The sequence below is a fragment of the Papio anubis genome, chromosome 4 (genome assembly GCF_008728515.1).
Source record: "Papio anubis isolate 15944 chromosome 4, Panubis1.0, whole genome shotgun sequence".
Taxonomy (NCBI): domain Eukaryota; kingdom Metazoa; phylum Chordata; class Mammalia; order Primates; family Cercopithecidae; genus Papio; species Papio anubis.
In genome coordinates this window covers 1,673,293-1,696,615 of record NC_044979.1, presented here as the reverse complement: position 1 = coordinate 1,696,615, position 23,323 = coordinate 1,673,293, and the positions used below count along the sequence as shown (strand labels likewise).

Sequence of the window (23,323 nt, the reverse complement as noted above, 5' to 3'; positions counted from 1 at the left end):
AAAGTATTTCCAGAGTGCATTTTGTTTTTGTTTGCCCATTCCCACCACTAAACGAATCTTGGGTGTTTAAAATGATATTTGGTGGCACAAAAACTGATTTCATTTCTCCCCAGCAGCCAGTAAAGGATGCTGGTGGTGTCGGGTGGGTGTGGGGTGTGGGGCTGGGCTGCAGCCCTCCCCTCCACTGCAGGACGCTGGAGAACTCGCCCAGGCTCTACAGTCCTTCTGCATAAAGTCATGGCTGTTGTTTTATCTTCACACATTTATGTCTTTTTTTTTTGTTAACCAGAAGAAACTGAAGTAAGGAAAATGCTTATTTTAAAGTTGCTGGCATTCGTGGAAGTGCATAGAAACTGGTTTCTATGATCGATGCCTGCTCCTGTCACTGGGCCAGTGAAGAAGAATGGGATGTTCTGGAAGGTGGAGGTCTCCATATGAACACATATACGTGCGTGTGTGTTGAGATGAAGGGAATTGTTGATTCATGCTGGGAAAGAGACTGTGGGATGCTGCCATCTCAGTGCCTCCCACCTTCCATGGGACGCTAATGGGTATCGCAAGGCTGATGCAGACTCTTCTCAAGTAAGTGTCAGAGGCGCCGAGTCAGGGGAAGCTGGACACATCTCTCTGCCCCGGACTCCTCAGGGCCTCTCCGTGTGCACCTGCCCTGTGATGCTCAAGGAGCAGACTCAGTGCGTGCCTCCTCCCAAGCTCACCCGTCTGGGGAGCCCTCTCTCTGGCCCCGATTCAAAGAGACGACCTTAGAGGTTGGGTGTTCTGGAGACCACCTTTTGAGAAATGCCAGAGCTCAATCCCCATGCTTTTGTAGGAGAAAACTGGATCCCAGAGAGGTTAAAAGCTCTGTCCAAAGTGATAAACCTCATTGCTGGCAGATCCCGACCCGTGTGCAGATCCGCTCTCCCACGCTGCTGCTGGACCCGTCCTCGCACCCCGTGCCTCACGTCTGAGACACCCCACGCTGTCTGCGCATGCTCCCGCTCTGCCAAACCTGTCCCCCCCCCCCCACCACGGGCCTCAGTCTGAGACACCCCACGCCGTCTGCGCATGCTCCCGCTCTGCTACATCTGTCCTCCTCCCACCACGGGCCTCAGTCTAAGACTCCCCACGCCCTCTCCGAGAGGAAAGCCTCCCATAGCACACACAGAGATTCCCTAGATAAGAAGGGCATTCACAAAAAGGGCTGAAAGGCTCATTTGAGATGGGGTGATTGACATTTGATGGCAATTACTAACGGATATTTTTAGTGTGACTCTACTGCAAATACCGTTTTAACAACAGTGAAGTTACATCGAATACTGGAGCGACGTTCTGCACCGCAAGGACACTGAAGGGCCCGAGGGTGGTTTCTCCGCGGCTGTGAGGTTAACGCTGCAGCGTGTGCGGCAAACACCTGTCAAGGACCCACCGTGTGCTCGGCACACAGAGGCAGGTAACGAAGGACCAGTCTCAGAAGCAAATGTGCTCGCTGCAAACCACCTTCCTATGGCCCAGCAGAGGGACAACAATCAGCGAATTTTTTCCGGGGCCTCCCGTGAACACTGCACCCTACGTTGCCACAGCAACGCCATCCCAGCTCTGAGCCACAACAAAGCCGCAGTGTCTGCGTCTCACCTTTGGCCATCTTGTTGAGAACCATGTCGATCAGGACGTAGGTGCCGCTCCGGCCTGCACCGTCACTGCCAACAGAAGGAGAGAAATGACAGTTGCCGTCCACACGGAAGCCCGACCCACCGCACAGCTAGTGACAGTCCATTTCCTTCACGCTTAAGTGGGGCCGGCGAGAGGAAAGAAGGATGGCGGATGAGAGCGGGGGAGGAAGGACGCGGGCTGGGAGAATCCAAGTGAGGGCGAAGGGAGGCCGCTGGGGGCTTCCAGCCTCTGAGCAGCTGGTGGCACGAGCTGCTGTGCTCAGGTCTGTTTCCCTCTTGCTTGTTCCCACCTCTTTGGCCAAAGACGTGGAACATTTTGCCAGAACAAAATGAACTAAGTGTTGGACTGTGTCAGAGTTGATGGCATTTGTATAGAAGATATCTGCAAGGTGCTTTCTCTAGGGTTGCCGGGCAACCTCCCGAGGAGAGGGGAGGGTGCTGGGCAGCTGGACTCCACTGGCTCACGCAGGCAGGGACACTTTGGGCACATCCCCCTAGGCTGCCTGCCGCCCTTTCTAAACGCAGGTCCTCCCTTTCAGAAGGAGAAATTGACATAACAGTCGTTACTCAATCATATTCTTTAAAAAGCACTCTCATTTCATCTCTTTCTCATCCCACCAGCTATAATTGGAATATTTACCATCTGGGCTAGAGTTGTAAAAATGTTTTGAATAATACCTCAACAGTAGCAAAGGAAAAAAAAAATCCCTTTTTTTTCTGGAAGAAGAGTAGCCTCAGCACCATCCTTTCCTCAGGAGGAATGTGTGAAGCCATTTTCTCCCCCCGTGCAGACACTGTCACCGGGTTGCACGAGTTTGAGAGGCCTACTTAAAAGTACATAGGGCTTGGGCTCACACCCACGACTGGCTTTTAAATGGAGGACCTTTTACGTTTACAATCCTAGCAAAATCAATTGTGACTTTCCGGAAAAAGAATAAATGTTTCCCTCTCAAGACTTCAAGAAAGACGTGACTACCCAGCAGATAGCACGCTTTCCGTTCTGCTTTCTATGCTGTCTATAATCCCAAGAAACGGTGGAACCCTAGAGGTGAGTTTTTGATTGTAAAGAATCAGTACATTTTGGCTTTAACCTGTTTCCTCAAACAAATGGTTGAAAAATGCTGTAGTTGGGACGGTAAATGTTTCAAAAACGTCTCGTTCACATCCTCACACCCTCACTGCATCACCAAGGAGCAGAAGCGGTCGGCCTGGGCCGCATGTAACCCTCACTGCTCATTTCAAAGGGCCGCGGCGAGCATTGTGGTTGCTGAGTGCGATCACTTGTCTTCTAGGCACAGCATATATTCACATGAATATTTTAAGATCTACTACAAAAATCTTCCAACTAAGTGTAGCTTGTCTTGATACATTTGTGGGTAAAAGATGTTCTACTCTACTCTTTGAGGACAACAGACCATAATCTATTTTCATCCTCCTCTCTCATAGACAGGAATGCGCACACAAAACACACATGCCTCTTGATTGGATTTGACAGATTTGGTGTTTGTTCTTTGGAGACAGATTTCCTTTTTATTCCAGGCAGGAGGAACATTCTATAAGACACTTCTAGAAAAATGGAATATGAGTTCTTCACCAAAAGTAGTTGGGTATCAAGTCCAGCAGAGACAGTACTATTAGGTTGAGTTTTCGTTGCATAAAAATCTATTCTTAATGGTGTGGTTTTAACATACTTAAGGATACGAGTCACTGAATTTTTACCAAGAGGCCTGAACCCACATGATAAACTGGAGGTGGCTGTACCTCCTGTAATGACAGATTTCGTCCCTGTTCGTAACCGGTCCCCAGCATTTCTCACCATCTGCAGAGGGTTCTGAGCCTCTGCTGAACATCCTGGTGGCTGAGACAATGCAACAGGCTGAAAACATTGCCTCGATGTTTCTGTGTCACGGCACCATAGGGTTTAAGAACAAGTAAGGTTGGCCGGGCGCGGTGGCTCAAGCCTGTAATCCCAGCACTTTGGGAGGCCGAGACGGGCGGATCACAAGGTCAGGAGATCGAGACCATCCTGGCTAACCCAGTGAAACCCCGTCTCTACTAAAAAATACAAAAAACTAGCCGGGCGAGGTGGCGGGCGCCTGTAGTCCCAGCTACTCGGGAGGCTGAGGTAGGAGAATGGCGTGAACCCGGGAGGCGGAGCTTGCAGTGAGCTGAAATCCGGCCACTGCACTCCAGCCCGGGCGACAGAGCGAGACTCCGTCTCAAAAAAAAAAAAAAAAAAAAAAAAAAAAAGAACAAGTAAGGTGGCAGGATATGCTCATGGGTGAGTAGAAGGCAAGACACTGCACCGTGAGCTGCTAGAAAATGTGCTATGTGAGGCCAGGCACAGTGGCTCATGCCTGTAATCCCAGCACTTTGGGAGGCCAAGGTGGGTGGATCATTCGAGGTCAGGAGTTCAAGACCAGCCTGATCAAATGGTGAAACCTCCTCTCTACTAAAAATACAAAAAGATTAGCCAGGCGTGGTGGCGGGTGCCTGTAATCCCAGCTACTTGGGAGGCTGAAGCAGGAGAATCGCTTGATCCCAGGAGGTGGAGGTTGCAGTGAGCCGAGATCATGCCATTGCACTGCAGCCTGGGCGATAGAGTTAAAAAAAAAAAAAAAAAAAAAGGAAGCCTTGTGCATTTTAGCAAAAAAAAAAGCAAGCCATTATATAGACATAATACAAGCAACGCCCAATTGTATTTACCCAAATGGCACAGAAAAGTAAGTTTATATGTTTGGTTTCCTTTAGAAGTGCCAGTTAGTTATAGTTATTAAGCAATTAGAAAGTTAAGCTTCTTGCATAGATTGTTTTTTGAGGTAGCCAAAACTTCTTAATTCATTAAAAGTTGTACTTGCCTGCAATGAACAATGATTGGACAAGAACGGCCCCTGTAGCACTTGTTTACTTTTCTGAAATAAAAAGAGAGAGAAAAATTTTAGTTGTGTACTAAGACTTTGCGTTAATCCAAAACAACTATTAAAACAAAGCCCAAGGTCTGTGTGTTTGAAATCATTTTGCAATCGCTTGTTTTGACAGAGAAAATGAAAATTATACACATAATATCAAACATTTATTCTTCTTCTCAACATGACGTTATTAATCGGAGCTTTAAAACCAATGTTACCCCTTTACACTGCTTTCTCCTTTCAAGGAGGGGTGCCAGGCTTTGAACCAGTGGACTCCTGGCCTGTCCCGCCCGCCCCACCCCTGCAGGCTCTCCTCTTTCTGTTTCTGCTTATGTTGTCTTGACCTTTCGTTACACTACATCTTGATTCTTCACTAAAATTTTTGAATTTTGCAATTTATGCTCAACATTTCTTACGGTCCAGACATCATATTGGAAACTGTTATTTCTGTACTATCTAAAAACAGCATCTTCAAGGGCATCTGTGACCTGTCAGCTTTTGGTAGGGATATCTAAATTACGGAGAAACCTCCATGAAGTCCAAGACAAGTCCTTTCCATGTTTACAACTTCGAGTATACAAACAACTTCATTGTGCAGAGTTTAGATCAGAAGTCGTGAAAATTAGAAATGAGCATACATTTAAGATTTCATAACCAACCCCTAAATCAAAACAGAGGGCTGATTTAAGATTCACTCTGTAAACCCCAGGTTTTTTTTTACATTAAGTGAAACAACTAAACCTGTTTATGTAGTCCATTAAAGTTGTCAGTGAACTATTTCTGAATAAGTAAAATTAAAGACAGAATCTCAGGTTATTGGAATAAAGCATGTGTGAAAGGGATGTGTTCTAAAATGTGCTGCGTGAACTCCTACAAGAAACAAATGTAAAAAAATGGAAGTATGGACCGTAAATGGGAAAATGTCACGTTTCTTTGCAAAGGCTTGCCTATTCAGCACCAAATAGTCAGTGGACAGTAAACATTCCATCAACTGGTTGCTTTTCTACAAACCTTTGAAGCCAGAAGGGGCAGGGTGGCCGTGGAGGGAGAGGGGAGGTGAGTGTCCAGTGAGCAATGAGTGGAGGGATGCTTGAATACGGCGGAACCCAAACCACAGAGCTTTCTCCTCCTCTCTTCCTATTCCCCCAGGAGTTATCAAAACAAGGCCCTTCTGACGGGAGTGTGAATGCCCAGTCTGGAGGGCACAACAGGAGTTAAAGGAGCAGCTGCGGGGCCTGGACTCGGGATGCCCACCTGCAGATGGGCCGCGGCCACAGCCTAGCCAGGAGGCACTTGATCTGTGCTGCCCTCTGGTCTGTGAAACACGAGGCTGATGCCTGAAAATGGGGCGGGCTCAGACACAGCACAACCAGCAACGGCCTCCAGGGTCGCATCGCCGTTTCTGTTAGAGGTGTCTGTTGCTTCTGGGGCACACGGTGGTGTGAAGGCTTTGGGGAGAGGCGGAGAACACAACAGTGAACTCCTTAAAGGTAACAGCACTTGTATGCCAGAAGGCCTTGAACATTCTTGGTCCCTGGAGAATAAACAGGTTGGAAAACAGACCCACCATGTCTACTTCTAAAATGTCCCATTCCTGACTCAGGCCGTAAAGCATCGAGGGCTCCTGATGACGGAATGGATACCAGGCCCCAGGGGTGCACCCCAGCATGGGGGTGGGAAGCCCTCCAGCTCGGTAAAGACCATGTGTGTGCGCATGAGACTGCACGCATGTGCGTGACATGAGCACGCATGTGCACACGTGTGCACATGTAGAATCAAGCAGGCTCAACTGTCAGACCAAATGGTGAGTGGCTTTGCTTTGAAAGGCCTTTTGCCTTTGGCAGAGGAGTTTACTGGCCATGGCTCAGCCTCTGAATCTTGCAAATGAGAACGACCTCAGTTCTGTTCCTCCAGCTTCCTGCTGTGTTTCATGCCTTGTGGTCCACTCTACGTAGAGACTAAACTCAGCTTCCGGAAGTCCACACCTGTCAGTCACCAGGGGTTGCTCATTTTTTCCTCATGAGACCAAGTACACAAAAAAAGGAACAGTAAAACAAACCAACCCCCAACCCCCAAACCAGGTGCGCTTGAAGAAAGTGTGCTGGTTTGAGGAAAGGCCAGTGTAAGAAGTCAGTAGACAGCGGTGGCTTATGGCCAGCTCCTGCTTTGGCAAAATGCAGTAATAACCCCCCTGGCTGGGAAATGCTCCTAGTGAGTGAATTTGTGGCTATGATGGCCTCGACTTGCTTCCCCACTCCTGAAACTCCTGTGTCTATCTCACGGTGTACGTAAGATACCATTTTCTCTGACATATTGTGCCTGGTGGCCTTGGGAAGGTTTCGCTGTAATTTTCATATCCGTACCAGCCCCCACCTTGTGCTTAACCTTTTTACAAAAACCCGCAGGCAGTCAAGGACATGTGCAGTGTAGATACAGGGTGTGGCACAGCTGAGGACTTTATTTACAAAGATCTGCAGTTGTATTGTTACACGCAAAGCATCACAAATAGAGAGGTAAAACCACGACATATTGAACACAAGAGTTCATCCAGTTGACCCAAGCTGTAGACCATGGTTATTCAGGAAGGTGACACAGCTGCCTCATTTGACTCCATCAGAACAAAGCATCAGTGAGCAAAAGGTCTCCCACAGTAAGAAAAGTTGATATTATAGAAACTTCCGCAACAGGAATTCACTGAGAAAGAACGATTAGTGATACAAACCAACCCCCGGGTCACCGGGCGAGAGTGCACCGTCATGCAAAGCACCAGCAAGCAAGGTCAGAGGTCGTTAGAGTCTCAGAAAGGGGCTTCCCACATCGCCCCCTGCAGGACAGTCACAGTTTCCAATGATCACTTTTGTGACTATGCAACTGGGCTCATATTACTAGCTGCAACATCACAAAAATGACACTGGCCACCGCTAATTAGCTGGCAAGGTAAGGGTTTGTCCGTTTTACCGTGAGCAGCGTTAGTGAGTGCCATTGCACACAGCAAGAAGGGAGAGAGTAATACGAGAGAGAGAGAGAGAGAGAGAGAGAGAGAGAGAAAGAGAGAGAGAGAGAGAGAGAGACAGAGAGAAGTTTTTAAAGCAAAGCCCTCACATGTGATGCTAATTATCTCTTAGCAGTTTCTCTTTAAAGTGTAAATGTGCTCCCTCTGGGCTCCAGAAATATTTAATTACACATCTCGGTGCCTGGCGAAGGCGCCAGGCCAGAGTGAGAACGCCTCGTCTATTGTTCAAAGATAAGAAACCCTGCAGCATGAAGATGGCCGGTGTCTTCAGAAGTGGTCTCACCTTTCCGGTTGCAGAAATCGGGGTGGCTATTTTATAGAGAAAATCCACCACCGGCAATGTGTGTCTAAGTGTGAAGCTTTCACTCAAACCCGCCGTCCAGGTAACACATGAAAGGCGGCCTTGGCTGAAATGCTGGGCAGTGCCAGGTAAGGCAGGCAAGAAAAGCTTTCTACTCCTACGTGGCTTTCAAAACCGTGTCTGGGGGTTCATTAGCTTTTGAATTTAACCTTCTTAGGCTGTATCTCCTCAGACCGTGGAACAAGGGAAATCTGGGAATTCAATTTTTCTTGGTGATGAATCGTAAACACAGAGGGTTGGTGATGTCTATGTTCCAGTCCATATATGGATATGGACGTAGCAACGTGCCCATATGCATATATGTGCAAACACACTGGATGAACACAAAGACGGGGTGTTAAGATGATACATCCATTTTGCCAGGAATGACCGCTTTTTGAAGACTCTATTTCAGGAAATTATGTAAGATTTCTACATAGTATGTCTTTAGAAATAAATCTGTGTTGAGAAAATGCACATAATGGCCAGGAAATTAGGGTGGGCAAGGAAGGAATTGTGTGCAGTAGTTGTTTTAGGATGTACTCAGGACTCTGGATCCACACTCTGCGTCCCCAGGGAAGGTGACGGCAGGCAGGGGCCACTGAGTGTGTGCTGTGGCTGCGACGCCAGATTCGTGTGTCTCCTTGGAGAGGCTCTTGATTGATTGCTATTGATTCAAATTACAAAAAACTGTATTTTGCTTTTCAATGTAGACTAAAAGGCAAAAGAAATTGTATCATAATAAGCGTCAGAACCTGTAATACAGAAATTCAAGAATTCCACAGAGAATTCCAAAATCCCTTCTTTACGACAGTCCTTGTCTTGTTAACCTCCCTCCAGTGACATAACTGTAGACCCAAGGATGAGTGACTGTTAACAATCAAGTCACTTTATGATAGAGGGGCACAGCACTGGATTAAAATGCATTTTGTTCTTATTCTCCTTGTTTGGATATTTATCTCTTTTCCTCAACAGGCAGACTTCTGATCAGTTAAATGTAAGATATATTCTAAACAATTTAGAGTTTGGTCATTGATGCTGTTGACAATTTCATTTTCCTTGTGGTGGCTTATTCACTAAGCACCACCACCTAGCCAGTGTGGACCGACTGTTGATCACAATCAAAGCTGTGGTCTTAAATGCTGCTTTTTTTTTTCATTGTCAATTTCTTCCTGTAAGACAGAGTCTAGCATTCATTTCAACAGTTCAATAAATACACTCTAAAACCAGACAACTTACTGGGTGACCGGCGGACTGGAGCAATGAACAAAAAAGGTCAGTTTCAAAATAACCCTAAAAATATAGACAGCCACAGGCTCAGTGTCTCCGGGCTTTCCTGCAAGACCACCCAGGGTGGTATCTGGGCCTGCACTTGTTACCTCTTTCCACCGCGGAGCCAGATGAGAATGCAACCAAAAATCCGAGCTTTATTCGTCAGTATCCTGTGGCTCATACACGTTAGGCTCTTTGTCAGTGGAAGAATCTTATCAAAAATAATGGCCCTATTTCCACAATTCTAAGATGCCTATTCTCCCTCACATTTTAATACGTCTGAAACTAGAAAATCGCTCACAATTAACACGTGCCATTAATGGAGCCTTCCCACCTCTCGCTTCCCTTCCCTTCCCCCTGCGGTGCTGACACAGACGCTGCCCTTGGCGCGAGGGGCATCTTAGAAGCACAGAAACCTGGCATCACTCCCCCTCCGCCACGCACTCAGCGCACACTGCCCGGCTGGCGGGCTGTGCGTTATACCTGCGGAAGTCCAGGAGGGATCTTGAGGAGGAGGGGACTCCTCGGTCATACCAACTCAGGAAGTGGAACTGGGTCACGGTGCGTGTCTCGTTGGTCTGCAGGTTCTTCAGATAGAAGCTCCTCACCAGAAAGTCCTCGCACCAGATGTGCTCGGAGACCAGGTTCACCTGGTAGGTAGGGAGGGCAGGAGGGAGGGGGACAGAGACAGGTGTGGACATCGTGAACCAAACTGCAGGCACTGAGGAGCCCAGGGCCATGTCTGATGAGAGAAGGGGGTGCTGCAAAGAGGCCCCATTTCACAGCGCAGGGGGGTTCCCTCGGCTTCACGGCCCCCTCCCACCTTCCCAATGTTAACACTTACGCTAAAGATAGCTCCGTGTGAGTGTGTATGCTTAATGTTATTTAGGGGCTTGAGCATCACATAATTTTTTTAAAAGTTACAATCCAAAACTATCCTACTTTTTGTCTTTTGCATGTCTATGTTATATAAACCCTCAAAAAAAGGAACCAGAGAAAAATTACACTTTTAAACAAAACCAGCGACACAACTATGTGTTCTGCTAAATGGTTCCACTCTAAGTGAGACTCCATCGTGATGTGCACGCCTGGATCTAGAGCAGGAAAAGCAAAAGGCTCACGAGGCGCGCTGATGTGAACCCGAGTGCAGGCACTTCCCAGCCTAAGCGTTTCTGCAGGAACCCCAAAGCCACAGCTGCGTGGTTTAGGGTTCACACTTAAGCCTCTAACTCACTTCCCCCTGTGGAGCTTCAGCATTCTCACTCCGTTTAATGCCAAACAGAATCAAAGCATGCATTCTAGTGCTGGCTTAACTGCCTATGTTTATTTAGTTCATTCTTGACATGGGCAGAAAATCCAGCGAGATAAATAAACTGGTCAGCAGGTTATCCTCAAATAAAAAGGTCACATGATCCAGCCACAAAACTCCAAGCAGAGCCACGGGGAGGCCACACGGCTCAGGCACTGGCATCAAGGAGGGGAGCCAGGTTCTTTTTAAAGACGGACCCCACTTAAAGGCCTGTTATATGGGACCAGGACCATGCTGTGAGGCAAATGTTTTTTCTACTCTGTCAGCATTTGGATTTAGAAAATCTAAAAAATAAAAACCACACCACATTCCCAGGGTTCATGACCACACAGCCGTGTGAAGCATCCACATGGGCAGTATGGCCCTTGGGGGTGGCTCAGCCTCCATCCCCTGAACATGGGGGGCGCTAAGCCTCCCTGCATGGGGCCAGGCTGCTGGGGCCGTAACGAATCCCATTCAGAGGAGGAGCGGGGCCCAAGTGCTCCTTGTCCAGCTGGCAGGTCCTGGCCTGGGTGGTTCTGGTCCGAGTACCTCATAGATGTGGTAGAGGTTGGAGCCTTCATCTGGCCAGTAGTGGTAGCACTGCCGGACACCATTCTCCGTGAGGGGCGTCAGCATGACGATCACCACGCAGCCGCTCTCCCACACCATCTGTGGACAAAGAAGGCCCGTGGCCACCGCGTGACTGTCTCATCACCGCGTGACATGTATAATTACTGCACTCGGAAGCACAGTCCAAATTTATTCCATTCATAGGACATTTATTTCATTTTCTCAGACATGTTTACTCCGCAGCTGCCTGAGTGTCTCTGAATGCACTGGCCCATACTTTGCATGTTCCATGAAATATTAGAAATCCCCGCAAATTTATCCCATGCCATTTAGAGCTTCCTCAGTTCTAGGTTCAGCTGTGTGGCTTTCCAACTTTTGATCTGTAAGGGAAACTTTCTATAATGCCACACATAACAGCCAGCGCTTCTCCAGGTGGTGCAAGTGGAACTCGGCCGACACCCTCGCTTGCTGGTGGCTGGCATCATTTTGCTCACCTAGAGAAACGTTTTGCTTTGTGAAGCTGCTGTCCTATCAGAAGCAGTCTCCCAAAGGCTTCTTTTCAAAGTACATCACGGAAAGCAGCACTGTACTGCTGCAATTTCATTTGCTTATACCGAAATATGGCAACACTATTCAGATTAAAGCAAATACCAAATTGATTTACTAATTCTTATTAGCCACATTGAAACACAATAAACAAAAGCACATTTAAACACACAGAAATGACAAAGACACAAAGCCCTCTGACCTCGCTTCTTTGCAAACACAACTGGCTACTTGTGGCTCTAAGCCTCCATCTTAACATTTACAGCCTAATTACCCAAAACCATTAATCCTGTGGGGCACACTGATGTGGCATGTGTAGATTTTTATTAGCATATTAAATTATAGAGTGAAGAGGGTCTGCTTTTTCTGCAATGGGTTACATTAACTTGGCAGAAATGTTTGTAAGCAACTGCATTTAGATGTAAATTTGGTATCCAAGACAGTTTCTATTTCTTTTAAAAACAGATACAAAAATCCAATTAAGATCTTGTTATTTAAAAAACCCTCATATCTCAAATATAAAATGCTGTCATTGTAGTGCATGTTACTGAATTCCACATTTATATTTTAAAAACCAGACATATACATGATATTTTCCTCTTTTAATATTGATTTATGTTCTCATGGGGCTGAAATAGGGCACCTCACTGTGTATCATTTACATTGGAAGCTAACGGAACCAACTGAAGTATTTAAGAAAAGCCCACAAATAAATATGAATTATGCTCAAATTCACGCACTTCCTTTCTCCTTAGTGCCCATCCAACAACAAGATGAGAATTCAAAGCGTGTTTCTTACGCTAAGCTTTTCAGGCTTTCAAACCTGCTCCTCCAAATCGGTACTTCCATCACATAACAATTTAATGTGCCTTCAGAAGGTGGAGAAGCTCATGGAAGCCATTACGAAAATGAGGAAAAACACAGATTTTATGAGTGTAATAAAAATACAATGATCTAGACCATAAACTAATCATCCGGCACTCGGCTCCTTGCCGCCCTAGTGTGACATTACGGAGCCCCGTCGACTGGGGGGATCCGCGCGGCCTAGAAGCCGCGCTCATTGGCTCTCGCGTCCGCCCTTCATTACGGGGCGCCTTCCCGGCTCTCTGAAGATTTGGTTAAGATTAAATCCAAATGAAACTTAATTTAAACAAACAATCCCAAAGGCACTCTGGGGAATAATATTTCTTTTTAGGTCACTGTGTATAAAAGCAGAGAGGGGAATTTACTAAATCAAACAAATAGGCAGCCCTATTGGGCACCAATATTACAAGCTGTTCACGGATCTGATTACATTATCTTGTGTTCCTTCGAATCGGTACATAGCAACCCAATCTGGGAGGGAAACTACGGCATTTCTCCATCTGTTTCCAGCCTTCAACAGCAGCGCCTGACCAGTTAACCTCACAATATATCGCAAAAATCCGTTTGGATTTTGGTACGAATACAGAATATCAGTAAAAATCCCAGTCAAGTAAGGTTCAATTTCTAATTGGGGAGAAGTTTCACTATTTTCTTTCTCATTGGCTTGGTCTTTGTTGACAGGTGAAATACAGAAAGTGCTCACCCCTGGCACCTGTGACCTCATTTGGATACAAGATTTTCAGACGTAATCAAGTTAAGGTTGGTTTGTGTCACAAATCTTTGAGAAATCTAAGACTTTCTTTCAGGAAGTAAATAATGACCCAGGGTCCTTGTTTAATCTTAATGCAGTTCATTGGAATAGGCAGTTTACAAAACTGTATTGTTGAATTCCAGAAATGACCATTTCTAGCACTTCCTGTTTGGTGAAGGGTAAGAGAACACGGCCCCCATGGCCATGTGCACAGCTGAGCACCTGCACACCCGAGCACCTGCACAACTGAGCACCTGCACACCCGAACACCTGCACACCCGAACACCTGCCCACCCGAGCACCTGCACAGCCGAGCCCCTGCACAGCCGAGCACCTGCACAGCCAAGCACCTGCACACCCGAACACCTGCACAGCTGAGCTGAGCACCTGTACAGTCGAGCACCTGCACACCCAAACACCTGCACCAGACCTTGCCTGGAGCGCCTGCACACCCGGGAGCACCTGCACGCAGTTTTCCTGCACAATGAGGTCTGCGAGACAGGCACCTGCACGCAGAAGCACCCTCATGGCTGAGGCCTTGCGCACCTGAATGCTACACCGGGCACCTGCCTGGCTGGGCGCCTGCACCTGGACGCCTGTGCGCAAGCGCAGCCAACAGTACAGACGCCTGCACAGCCGGGCACCCTGCACCTGAGGAGGAACCGGCACAAAGGTGGGCTTCACGCCGGACGCCTGCCGCGGTGCCGCCCACCGGGGCACCTGCAGCCGGACCTGTACCGTGGGGCCCGCCACTTTGATAGGCACCATGCGTAGTAGGCCCTGCGGTGGGCCTTATAACGCAGTAGGCCGCCTGCACGCGGACACCTGCTGACTGGATACCTGGTACCTGTTACCAGTCAGACGCCTGCACCCAGACGCCTGCGCACCGGGCGCTTGCACGCAGGAGCCTGCGCACCCGGGCGCCTGCGCGCGGAACGCCTGCACGGTGATTATGCACCGGATAGGCGCCTGCGCACCCAGGCGCCTCATGGCTGGCGCCTGCGCACCCTGGGCATACGCACCCGGGGCGCCTGCTGTTGGGCACCTGCGCACCTGGACGCCTGTACGCCCAGGCGCAGCCAACGGCTGGGCCTGGCCGGGGCACCCTGCACCTGAGGGGCCGACAGGTGGGCGCCTGCGCACCGGACACCTGCCGCCCGGGGCACCTGCGCCGGGCGCCTGCGCGGAGACGCCTGCACGCCCGGACACGCCCGCGGGCGCCTGCGCACTGAGACACCTGCGCGCCGGACCGCCTGCCCGCCGGGGCATATGCGCCGTTGCCATGCGCAGGCGCATGCGCGCCTGGACATATGCGCACCAGCGCAGTAGGCGCCTGCACGCGGACGCCTGCACGCCCATTATATATGCGGTGATCTCTCTGTGGGCGATACTCTTTGTTCCCTCGCAATGGGGCACCTCTTTTATTGGGGCGCAATGATACTCGCACGCCGGGGCCTGCGCACCTGGACCCTGCTGTGGGGCCTGCGCAGTAAGGCGTCTACACGCCGGGAATATGCTGGGTGGGCCGCCATAACCGCCGGACGCCGCCCGCCGGGGATATGCGCCCGGACGCCTGCGCGCCGGACGCCGCGCCGGACGCCTGCGCGGACCTGCACCGGGGCACCTGCGCGGACGCCTGCGCAGGCGCCTGCTGGCCGGACCCTGCACACCCAAACGCCTGCACACCCAAGCCCCTGCACACCCAAACACCTGCATACCCGAGCACCTGTTGTGTGTCAGGCACTTGACTGGAGGTGCTGGAGGGGCAGACCCCGACCTTGGCTGGTGGCAGAGTGTCCCTGGGCACTGTGGGATTCCGTAGCCACCCACGACACCCTCAGACTGCAGGGTTAGAGTCTGGGGTTACCCCCTCCTGGAGCAGAAGCAGGCGCCACCATCCACCACCAGCCCTGGATCGAACCAAAGCCACCAACATGGACTCAGAATGAGCCGCAAGTGCCGGATCCCAAGCGCGGACAGCTGGCATCACACTTCAGAGAAGAACTGACACTCCCCCATTATACACGCTTCTTCAATGCAGCGTCCCCATGCCTCGGCATCCCCCTTGAAGGCTCCAGCCGTGCCAGCTCTGTGGGCCTGGGGTGGGGAGGGGAGTGACGCTGCGCTTTGCTGTTTATGATTCCAGCAGGAATGGAAGTGGTCAGCCCAGTGGTTCCCAGAGACCACCAAACACTGGGGTTAAAGCCTGCAGCCAGGCTCTATGAGCCCAACCCATCCCGACGCGCCCGGCAGGGGCACAGCAGCTTGCGGTGGGGTCTCCTGATGGCTGTTCAGCAGCAGCAAGTGGACAAATTCAGTAATTCAGACAGTGATCCAACGAACAAGAAATGCAGACTTCGGCTGTTATTTGACCTAAGTTTACTGACTGTAGATTTAAAAACCATATTGTTGTTTGTTACAGGTTCAACGCTGTCCTCCCCACAGCCTATATTGACGTCCTAACCCCGGTACCTATGAATGTGGCCTTATTTGGAAACAGGATCTTTGCAGATGCAACTGAGCCGAGAGTGGGTCCCAATCCAACGTGACTGTGTCCTTGGAAGAAAAGGGAAACACCTCAAGAAGGCACAGACACAGAGAGTGGCCATGCGCAGACAGGCAGAGACGGAGCGTTGTGGCCACCCAAGCCACACCCCGGATGGCAGGCAGCCACGGGAAGTTGCAGGGGCCGTGTGGGATCTTCCCCCGCAGGCTTTGGAGAGTGTGGCCCTGTTCACACCTGGATCTCAGACTTCCAGGCTCCAGAACTGCGAGGGGACGTGCTCCTGTGGTTTCAAAACAACCAGTTTGCCGTACCTCGTGATGTCAGCCCTAGTAACAGATGCACCCGCTGCAACTTCACTCTCTCCTTCACCCATCAAATCACCCACAGGTGTGGAACAATGGCCACCCTGCCTATGCTTCCTATCAACACTGATGGAGAGGAACACAGGGCCTCTTCACTCTAGGTCCTTTCTGAGTGCTAAGTATTTAATCAGCAAACAAACAAAAAACAAATGACCCAACTAAAAATGGGCAAGGGATCTGAACAAACATTTCTCCAAAGAAGACAGACAAATGGCCCACAGGTACGTGAAAAGGGGCTGAATGTCATAAGGGAAATGCAAATCACAACCACAGGCACTGGCACCTCGTGCCTGTCGGGATGGCTGCCACCGAAAAGACGAGGATGGCAAGTGTTGGAGAGGATGTGGAGGAGAGGGAAACTTACACACTATACGGTAGCAATGTGAGTGAGGGCAGCCTTTACAGAAAACAGTATGGAGGGCCGGGCATGGTGGCTCACACCTGTAATCCCAGCACCTTGGGAGGCCAAGGCGGGTGGATCACGAGGTCAGGAGTTTGAGACCAGCCTGACCAACACGGTGAAACACCGTCTCTACTAAAGATACAAAAATTAGCCAGGCGTGGTGGCAGGTGCCTGTAATCCCAGCTACTTGGGAGGCTGAGGCAAGAGAATCACTTGAACCTGGGAGGCGGAGGTTGCAGTGAGCCGAGATTGCACCACTGCACTCCAGCCTAGGCAACAGAGTGAGACTCTGTCTCAAAAAAAAAAAAAAAAGCCGGCTCAGTGGCTCACACCTGTAATTCCAGCACTTTGGGAGGCCAAGGAGGGCGGATCATGAGGTCAGGAGTTCGAGACCAGCCTGACCAACATGGTGAAACCCCATCCCTACTAAAAATACAAAAATTAGCTGGGTATGGTAGTGTGCACCTATAATCCCAGCTACTCAGGAGGCTGAGGCAGAAGAATCTCTTGAACCTGGGAGGCGGAGGTTGCAGTGAGCCGAGATCATGCCATTGCACTCCAGCCTGGGCAACAAGAGCAAAATTCCGTCTCAAAAAAACAAAAAACAAAAAGCAGTATGGAGAGCCTCAAACAATTACACAGAACCACCGTATGATCCAGTAATCCCACTTCTGGGTATAGACCCAAAGGAAATAAAATCAGTGTGTGGAAGGAACATCAGCACCCCTTTGTTTATTGCAGAACTATTCACAATAAAGATTCGGAACAACCCACATGTCTGTCAATGGATAATGGATAAAGAAAATGTGGTATATACACAATGAAATATTATTCAGCCTTAAGAAAGAATGAACTCCTGTCATTTTTGACAACATGGATGAGCCTGGAGGACACGACGTTAAATGAAATAGGCCGGACACAGAAGGACAGGCACCCCATGATCTCAATCACATGTGGCACCTAAAAAGGATGAACTCAGGGATGGAGTAGAAGGGGGGCTCCCAGGGCCTGGGGCTGGGGGCTGAATGGGGAGCGATTGGTCCAAAGTTAGAAACTTTCAGTAGAGGACGGCTGAATTCTGGAGACCTGGCATTCAACATGGTGACTGTAGTTAATAAGAGTGTTGGGCACAGAGATTTGCCGAGAAAGTAGACTTCAGATTCTCTCATCATACACAAAGAAAAGGTAACTACGCGAGGAGACATGTACTCATTAACTTGACTGTGGTCATCATTCATGATGTCTGCGTGTGTCAGAATATCAGGCTGTACACCTTAAACATATACAATTAAAAATAACTGGGTGCGGGGGCTTGCACCTCTAATCCCAGCAACTGGGCGTGGGGGCTCGCACCTCTAATCCCAGCACTTTGGGAGGCCGAGGCAGGCAAATCACTTGAGGTCAGGAATTCGAGACCAGCCTTGCCAACATGGCAAAACCCTGTCTTTACTAAAAATAGAAAATTAGCCGGACGTATTGGTGGGTGCCTGTAATCCCAGCTACTTGGGAGGCTGAGGCAGGAGAACTGCTTGTACCTGGGAGGTATGAGAGGTACAGAGGTTGCAGTGAGCTGAGATCATGCCACTGCACGCCAGCCTGGGTGACAGAACGAGACTGTCGCAAACACACACACTCTCTCTCTCTCTCTCTCTTAAAAAAAGCTCTTTTGAAGCTCCACTAAGATCTGACTTAAGGAAAGATGATGAATCTGAAATGCTGAAACATTTGAGCTGGATGTGGTGGTGTGCACCTGTAGTCCCAGCTACTTGGGAGGCTGAGGAGGATCATTTGAGCCCAGGAGTTCAGGACCAGCCTGGGCAACACAGTGAGATCCCATCTCTGAAAAACAAAACAAAAAACTGAAATACCAAAACCCCAGGCCATTTTCTCTACAAAACATCCCTGGGCCCCTTCAGAAGGAAAGCTTCTCCTCCTTCTACTTAGATCTTTTGTGATGCGTCCCTTCCTGCCTGTATTAGTCCTGTCTTTGCCATTATGTCTTTCCTCTGCCAGACGATCATCTCTTTAAAGACTCCATCCTAGACCAGTTACCTTTTCTAGCCTCCATGGCATCTAACAGATGCTTCATTGAAGACAATTCACATTTCTAAGAGGCCGTTTGGATATTTATGTAAAAAAAAAAATAACAGAAAGAAAATGTTATCAAAGGCTCGCATGGCAGAAGTCCTCCAGGACTTGCTTAAATGTACAGACAAGTGTTCAGTTTAAAAAAAAAACAAACATAGCCGGGCGCGGTGGCTCACGCCTGTAATCCCAGCACTTTGGGAGACCGAGGCGGGTGGATCACGAGGTCAGGAGATTGAGACCATCCTGGCTAACACGGTGAAAACCTGTCTCTACTAAAAATACAAAAAATTAGCTGGGCGTGGTGGTGAGCATCTGTAGTCCCAGCTACTCAGGAGGCTGAGGCAGGAGAATGGCGTGAACCCGGGAGGCGGAGCTTGCAGTGAGCTGAGATCGTGCCACTGAACTCCAGACTGTCTCAAAAACAAAACAAAACAAAACAAAACAAAACAAAACAAAACAAAACAAACAAACAAAACCAAGCATAGTAACTGCATCCTGCTGAAGCGGTTGCCATGAAGACGCATTTCCTCCAGAGTAGGTGCAGGGCCCGCGCAGTTCTGCTGCACAACTCGTTTCTGCTCATTTCTGTTGTGAGTGTCCTCTCATGGGCTGAACAGAGGTTTAGCCTTATAAAGACGACGCCGCTAAATTTAAAAGGATGAGGAGTCAGTTAATGGGAAAACACTTGCATTTCACTCCTTAGGAGCTCACCAACGCCGGGAAGTTAAACTGTGTGGTCTGAAACAGATTAAAGAGGAAGAGATAGCGTGTGTGATATCTTTTGCAGGGGAAACCCTTCAACCCTGCTCTCACCCTGCCTAGAGGACAGTCCTAAGAAATAAAGCTTCAGCCTTCACAGCTCTGGTTCCGTGAGAGTCACAGCTCCAGGCCACGCTGCGCACCTTTGGACACGGTAATATAACCCAGCGCAGGGTGACAAAACCTTTGTGATGCTGTTCATCTGGCTTTTTTTTTTTGTAAACAAATATGTCAGTGTGGGATTCATTTAGGGATGACATGGTGAGGCGACGTAACCCACACACACATCAGCAGTGCTGATGGAAAGGCTGATGAGGGGGTGGCAGGAGGAACCCCCCTGTGCTGCCGTCAGATTGACGCCTATGCCACCTCGCAGGCCCCATCCCAGGGTGGAGGAGCAGCCGCAGCAACCTCAGAACTTTTCCCCCAGCAGTATTTCTGCCCAGGAGGAAGAGCAAGCCTCAGAACGAGAAGGACTTGCCACTCCACCGAAGTCAGGTCTGCATCCTCTGGGAAAGACTCACAGCCTGCTTGTGTGCGAGCAGACCCCGTGTGGCTTGGTGTGGCCACCCTGCTGCGCAGGGGTTCCCACAGTGGGAATGCACACTCACACACTGGACTTCCTCTCCACCCAGCCTTTGTGTGACCACCGTGGGTGCCTTTGTGATCAGGCATTGGACCCGCACAGGAAGTCACCTGGCCCAGGCATCACTGAGACTCCTTGTGGCCTCTGCCTGTGCTCGCGTTCCCGGTTAAACATGCGCCTGGTCTCCTTGCGGGGAGCTGCCGTACTGGGTGGCCTTTCCTTTTCAAGATCACGACCTGACATAAATGCATCAGATCCAGTTGTGAAGCGAGAGAGGAAGAGGAAGAGGAAGAGGAAGTGCATTCCCACTGTGGGAACCCCTATGCGGCAGGGTGGCCACACCAAGCCACACGGGGTCTGCTCGCACACAAGCAGGCTGGGAGTCTTTCCCAGAGAATGGAGACCTGACTTCGGTGGAGTGGCAAGTCCTTCTTATTCTGAGGCTTGCTATTCCTCCTGGGCAGAAATACTGCTGGGGGAAAAGTCCCAGATGGAGGAGGAGTCCCAGGTGGAGGAGGAGTGGGGAGGGGAGGAGCTGGGTGGAGGCTGGGAAGCAGTCACACACAGGAGCAGCAGAGCCTGCTGTTCTCAGCTGGGAGCCGTAAGAATCAGTCGGAAAGGAAACTTGGACCTGTCCTTTCTATTTGAGTCCTTTCTATTTGAGTCCCATTTTAAACTCTGCACGTGTGTGGCGAGAGACCAACTGACCATCTTTGCACTGTCTCGAGCAGAACCACGGATAAGCTTCATGGTCACAGGTTTCAAACCCAAAATTTAGATAAGATCACGTGAGAAACAGTTTCTTTCACCTTTAAAGGTTTGTGAATTTATGAATGAAAAACATCCAGCAAGACCAAACCTTTGAAATATAACAATGTCCTGGAAAGTCCCGGGCATGTGGTTAAAGTACTTATCAATCACGGACATGAAAAATCAAGTTTTTCCTAAGAAATTAACTAAGAACACCACTCTCATGCTTCCCTTTAATCCGGTAACATGCCTTAAAATCAACCCAACCTCCGAAGTCACTTCCCTCTGCTAACCTCCTGAGCCTCTTCACTCCAGAGTCAGTGAGATCTGCAGACGGTTCCCTCTCACGTCAGCCACTGTCCGGGGGTGGAACAGGGTGATGGCCAAGCTGAGTCTTCACCCACACTAGGGAGCCGCAAGGACTGGGGGACATTCTTATGCTCTTGGAGTCAGACCACTTAAGGTAACCACAGACCCAGAGCAGACACTGTGGCCCCGGGCTGGACACATCTGACAAGAAAGGAGGCTGCCAGACACTGGGCCTGTCCTGGAGACTCAGGGCCCCCGCTGCTGGACGCCACATCTGTCCTGGAGACTCAGGGCCCCTGCTGCTGGCCACTGGGCCTGTCCTGGAGACTCAGGGCCCCTGCTGCTGGATGCTGGGCCTGTCCTGGAGACTCAGGGCCCTGCCTCCCACATGCCGAGGGAACATCACAACGGTTGTGAGTAGCTGGGGGCCGTGAACCAGCTCGGGCTGAGCAGATGCCATCTTTGGAGGATTTAAACATTTTTAAAAGTTAGGTGGTGTGGGGCCGTCCCCTCTACTGAGGCCAGGCCAGGGTCATCTCTGGATGCTCTGAGGTTTGCTTGCTGGTGGTACTGACGGTGATGCCAGAAGGTCATCCTGCGCTGATCAAGGAAGCTGCCCAGAGACAGTGCATGGTGTGGAATCCAGGTCTGCCATCTTCCCACCCACCCCTGCCTGGACCAGTGCAGTGGCTGACACAGCAGACAGGCAGATACACAGACAGACAGGCAGACAAGACAGGCAGGCAGACAGACAAGACAGGCAGGCAGACAGACAGCCAGAGACAAGACAGGCAGACAGGCAGGCAGACAGACAAGACAGGCAGACAGACAGGCTAGTGACAAGACAGGGAGGCAGGCAGACAGGCGGACAGAGAGGCAGACAAGCCACTGGTACTGGGTGGTGGGTGGCCCTGCATGGTGACAGTCAGCTCTGAACTGTCATTCTCCTGCACCTCAGCCTTGTCGCCAGTGACTGGCAGGCAGTTGGAAGGAAACACCTTTAAATTCTTTGGGTCTTCCGCAGTTCCAAGTTCAGGTTTTTTTCTTAACCATAGTAAGAACTATGATCTACAGATGCCAAATAATAAAAAGCTGTATTTACATCAAGCCTATCAATTTGGAAATGAGAAAACGTATCCCCCCAGCTGAGGCTTCATCACAGAATACTTTTAGAAAGCGGAAACTAGAAATTGATAGTGCACCTTTTTCTTGGTAAAGTGTTGATGCAATAAGAGTCAGCACGCATCCGATGCCAGCGGGACACCTGCTGACTTCAGCGAGCGCTTTGTGCTCTCCCTGGGGGTCAGGGGAACTGCTTTGTGTCTGATTCCATCCTGAAAGGCAGCCTGTTCGTCAGACAGGAGAGGCAAGGCTAGACTCTGCAGTCGTCCTCTTGGCTGAGCCTCCCATATGGGTAGTCAGTTCCCGCGGTGGCTGTCCCTGTGCCTGGGCTCCAGGGCCCTGGTTTTCCATGTCACATCTGCAGACATCCACTCCGCACCTGATCGTGACAGACCACGCTGCCTACATTTCTGGTTTAGAAACAGCTGTTGTGTATCTCCTGGGCACAGCCAGTGTTTGGTGGTGACACACAGAAGCTCCCTCTGGAAGAAAAGCACATAATTCTGCAGCTCTTTCTAAAGATAGGAAAGGGGGGATGGCGGGTGGCCAACTCCCTTCGGTTGACACGAGCCGCGTAGCACAGGGTGTGGTGGAAGGCGGCACAGCAGGGGCAGGCGGTAGGGAGGTGGTCCGTGATGGATTGTCGATGCCTGCGCCCCCTCCCCTGCCTCTGCGGCAGTCATTATCCTCCAGCTACAGTCCCACCTACAGGGGCTTCTCTGTGACAGCTGCCCTGTGCACCAGGACATGACTGGGCCAGGGACGTGCTGCGGGGCCACATCCCCGGGAAGGTGCAGACCTTGCTTCCCCATGGGGAAGTCTTGGCACCTGGAAAAAGTGTCACTTTATTGTCCGTCTCTGAGGAGTTTGACTTTCACATATTCTGTGCCTTGAGGCTAAGCACAGGTGGATTTTGGTAAACAACGCCTACTCCGGACATGCCGAGGTCACCGCAGCCGGATCTCTCTTTTCTGTTTATAGAGATGTGTTCATGAATCACTGTGCCTTCTTCGTCTGTAAGGAGCATGCGTGGTGAAGAGACATCCTGGCACTACACACGTCTGGGTCTGGAATGGGCTCTGCCTCCCACTAGCCGTGTGGACCTGGGTGGGTCCTTATGGCTCTCTGGGCCACAGCTTCATCCGGGGTAGAATTGGGCTTGCTCTATATATCTCTATTTTAATTGTAGTAAAACATATTTAACATATAATT

The 23,323-nt window shown here is 49.9% G+C and overlaps 1 protein-coding gene and 1 long non-coding RNA gene across 4 annotated transcripts in view; one reads left to right on the top strand and one right to left on the bottom strand.

Annotated features, from left to right (window-relative positions):
- The window catches only part of LOC101026166 (protein tyrosine phosphatase receptor type N2), a 973,501-nt gene that overhangs the window by 27,350 nt on the left and 922,828 nt on the right, over window positions 1-23,323 (bottom strand). For all 3 annotated transcript variants that reach the window (XM_021935384.2, XM_021935383.2, XM_021935385.2), the window contains 4 exons: window positions 11,045-11,164; window positions 9,688-9,854; window positions 4,529-4,582; window positions 1,633-1,697 (listed from right to left, as the gene is read on the bottom strand). In XM_021935384.2, coding sequence (XP_021791076.2) covers window positions 1,633-1,697; window positions 4,529-4,582; window positions 9,688-9,854; window positions 11,045-11,164 — 406 coding nt within the window. The remainder of the gene's footprint in view (window positions 1-1,632; window positions 1,698-4,528; window positions 4,583-9,687; window positions 9,855-11,044; window positions 11,165-23,323) is intronic.
- On the top strand, window positions 1,639-6,137 carry LOC108585228. The gene is made up of 3 exons (XR_001901393.2): window positions 1,639-2,059; window positions 2,575-2,718; window positions 5,729-6,137. It is a non-coding gene; the product is annotated as an uncharacterized LOC108585228 (long non-coding RNA).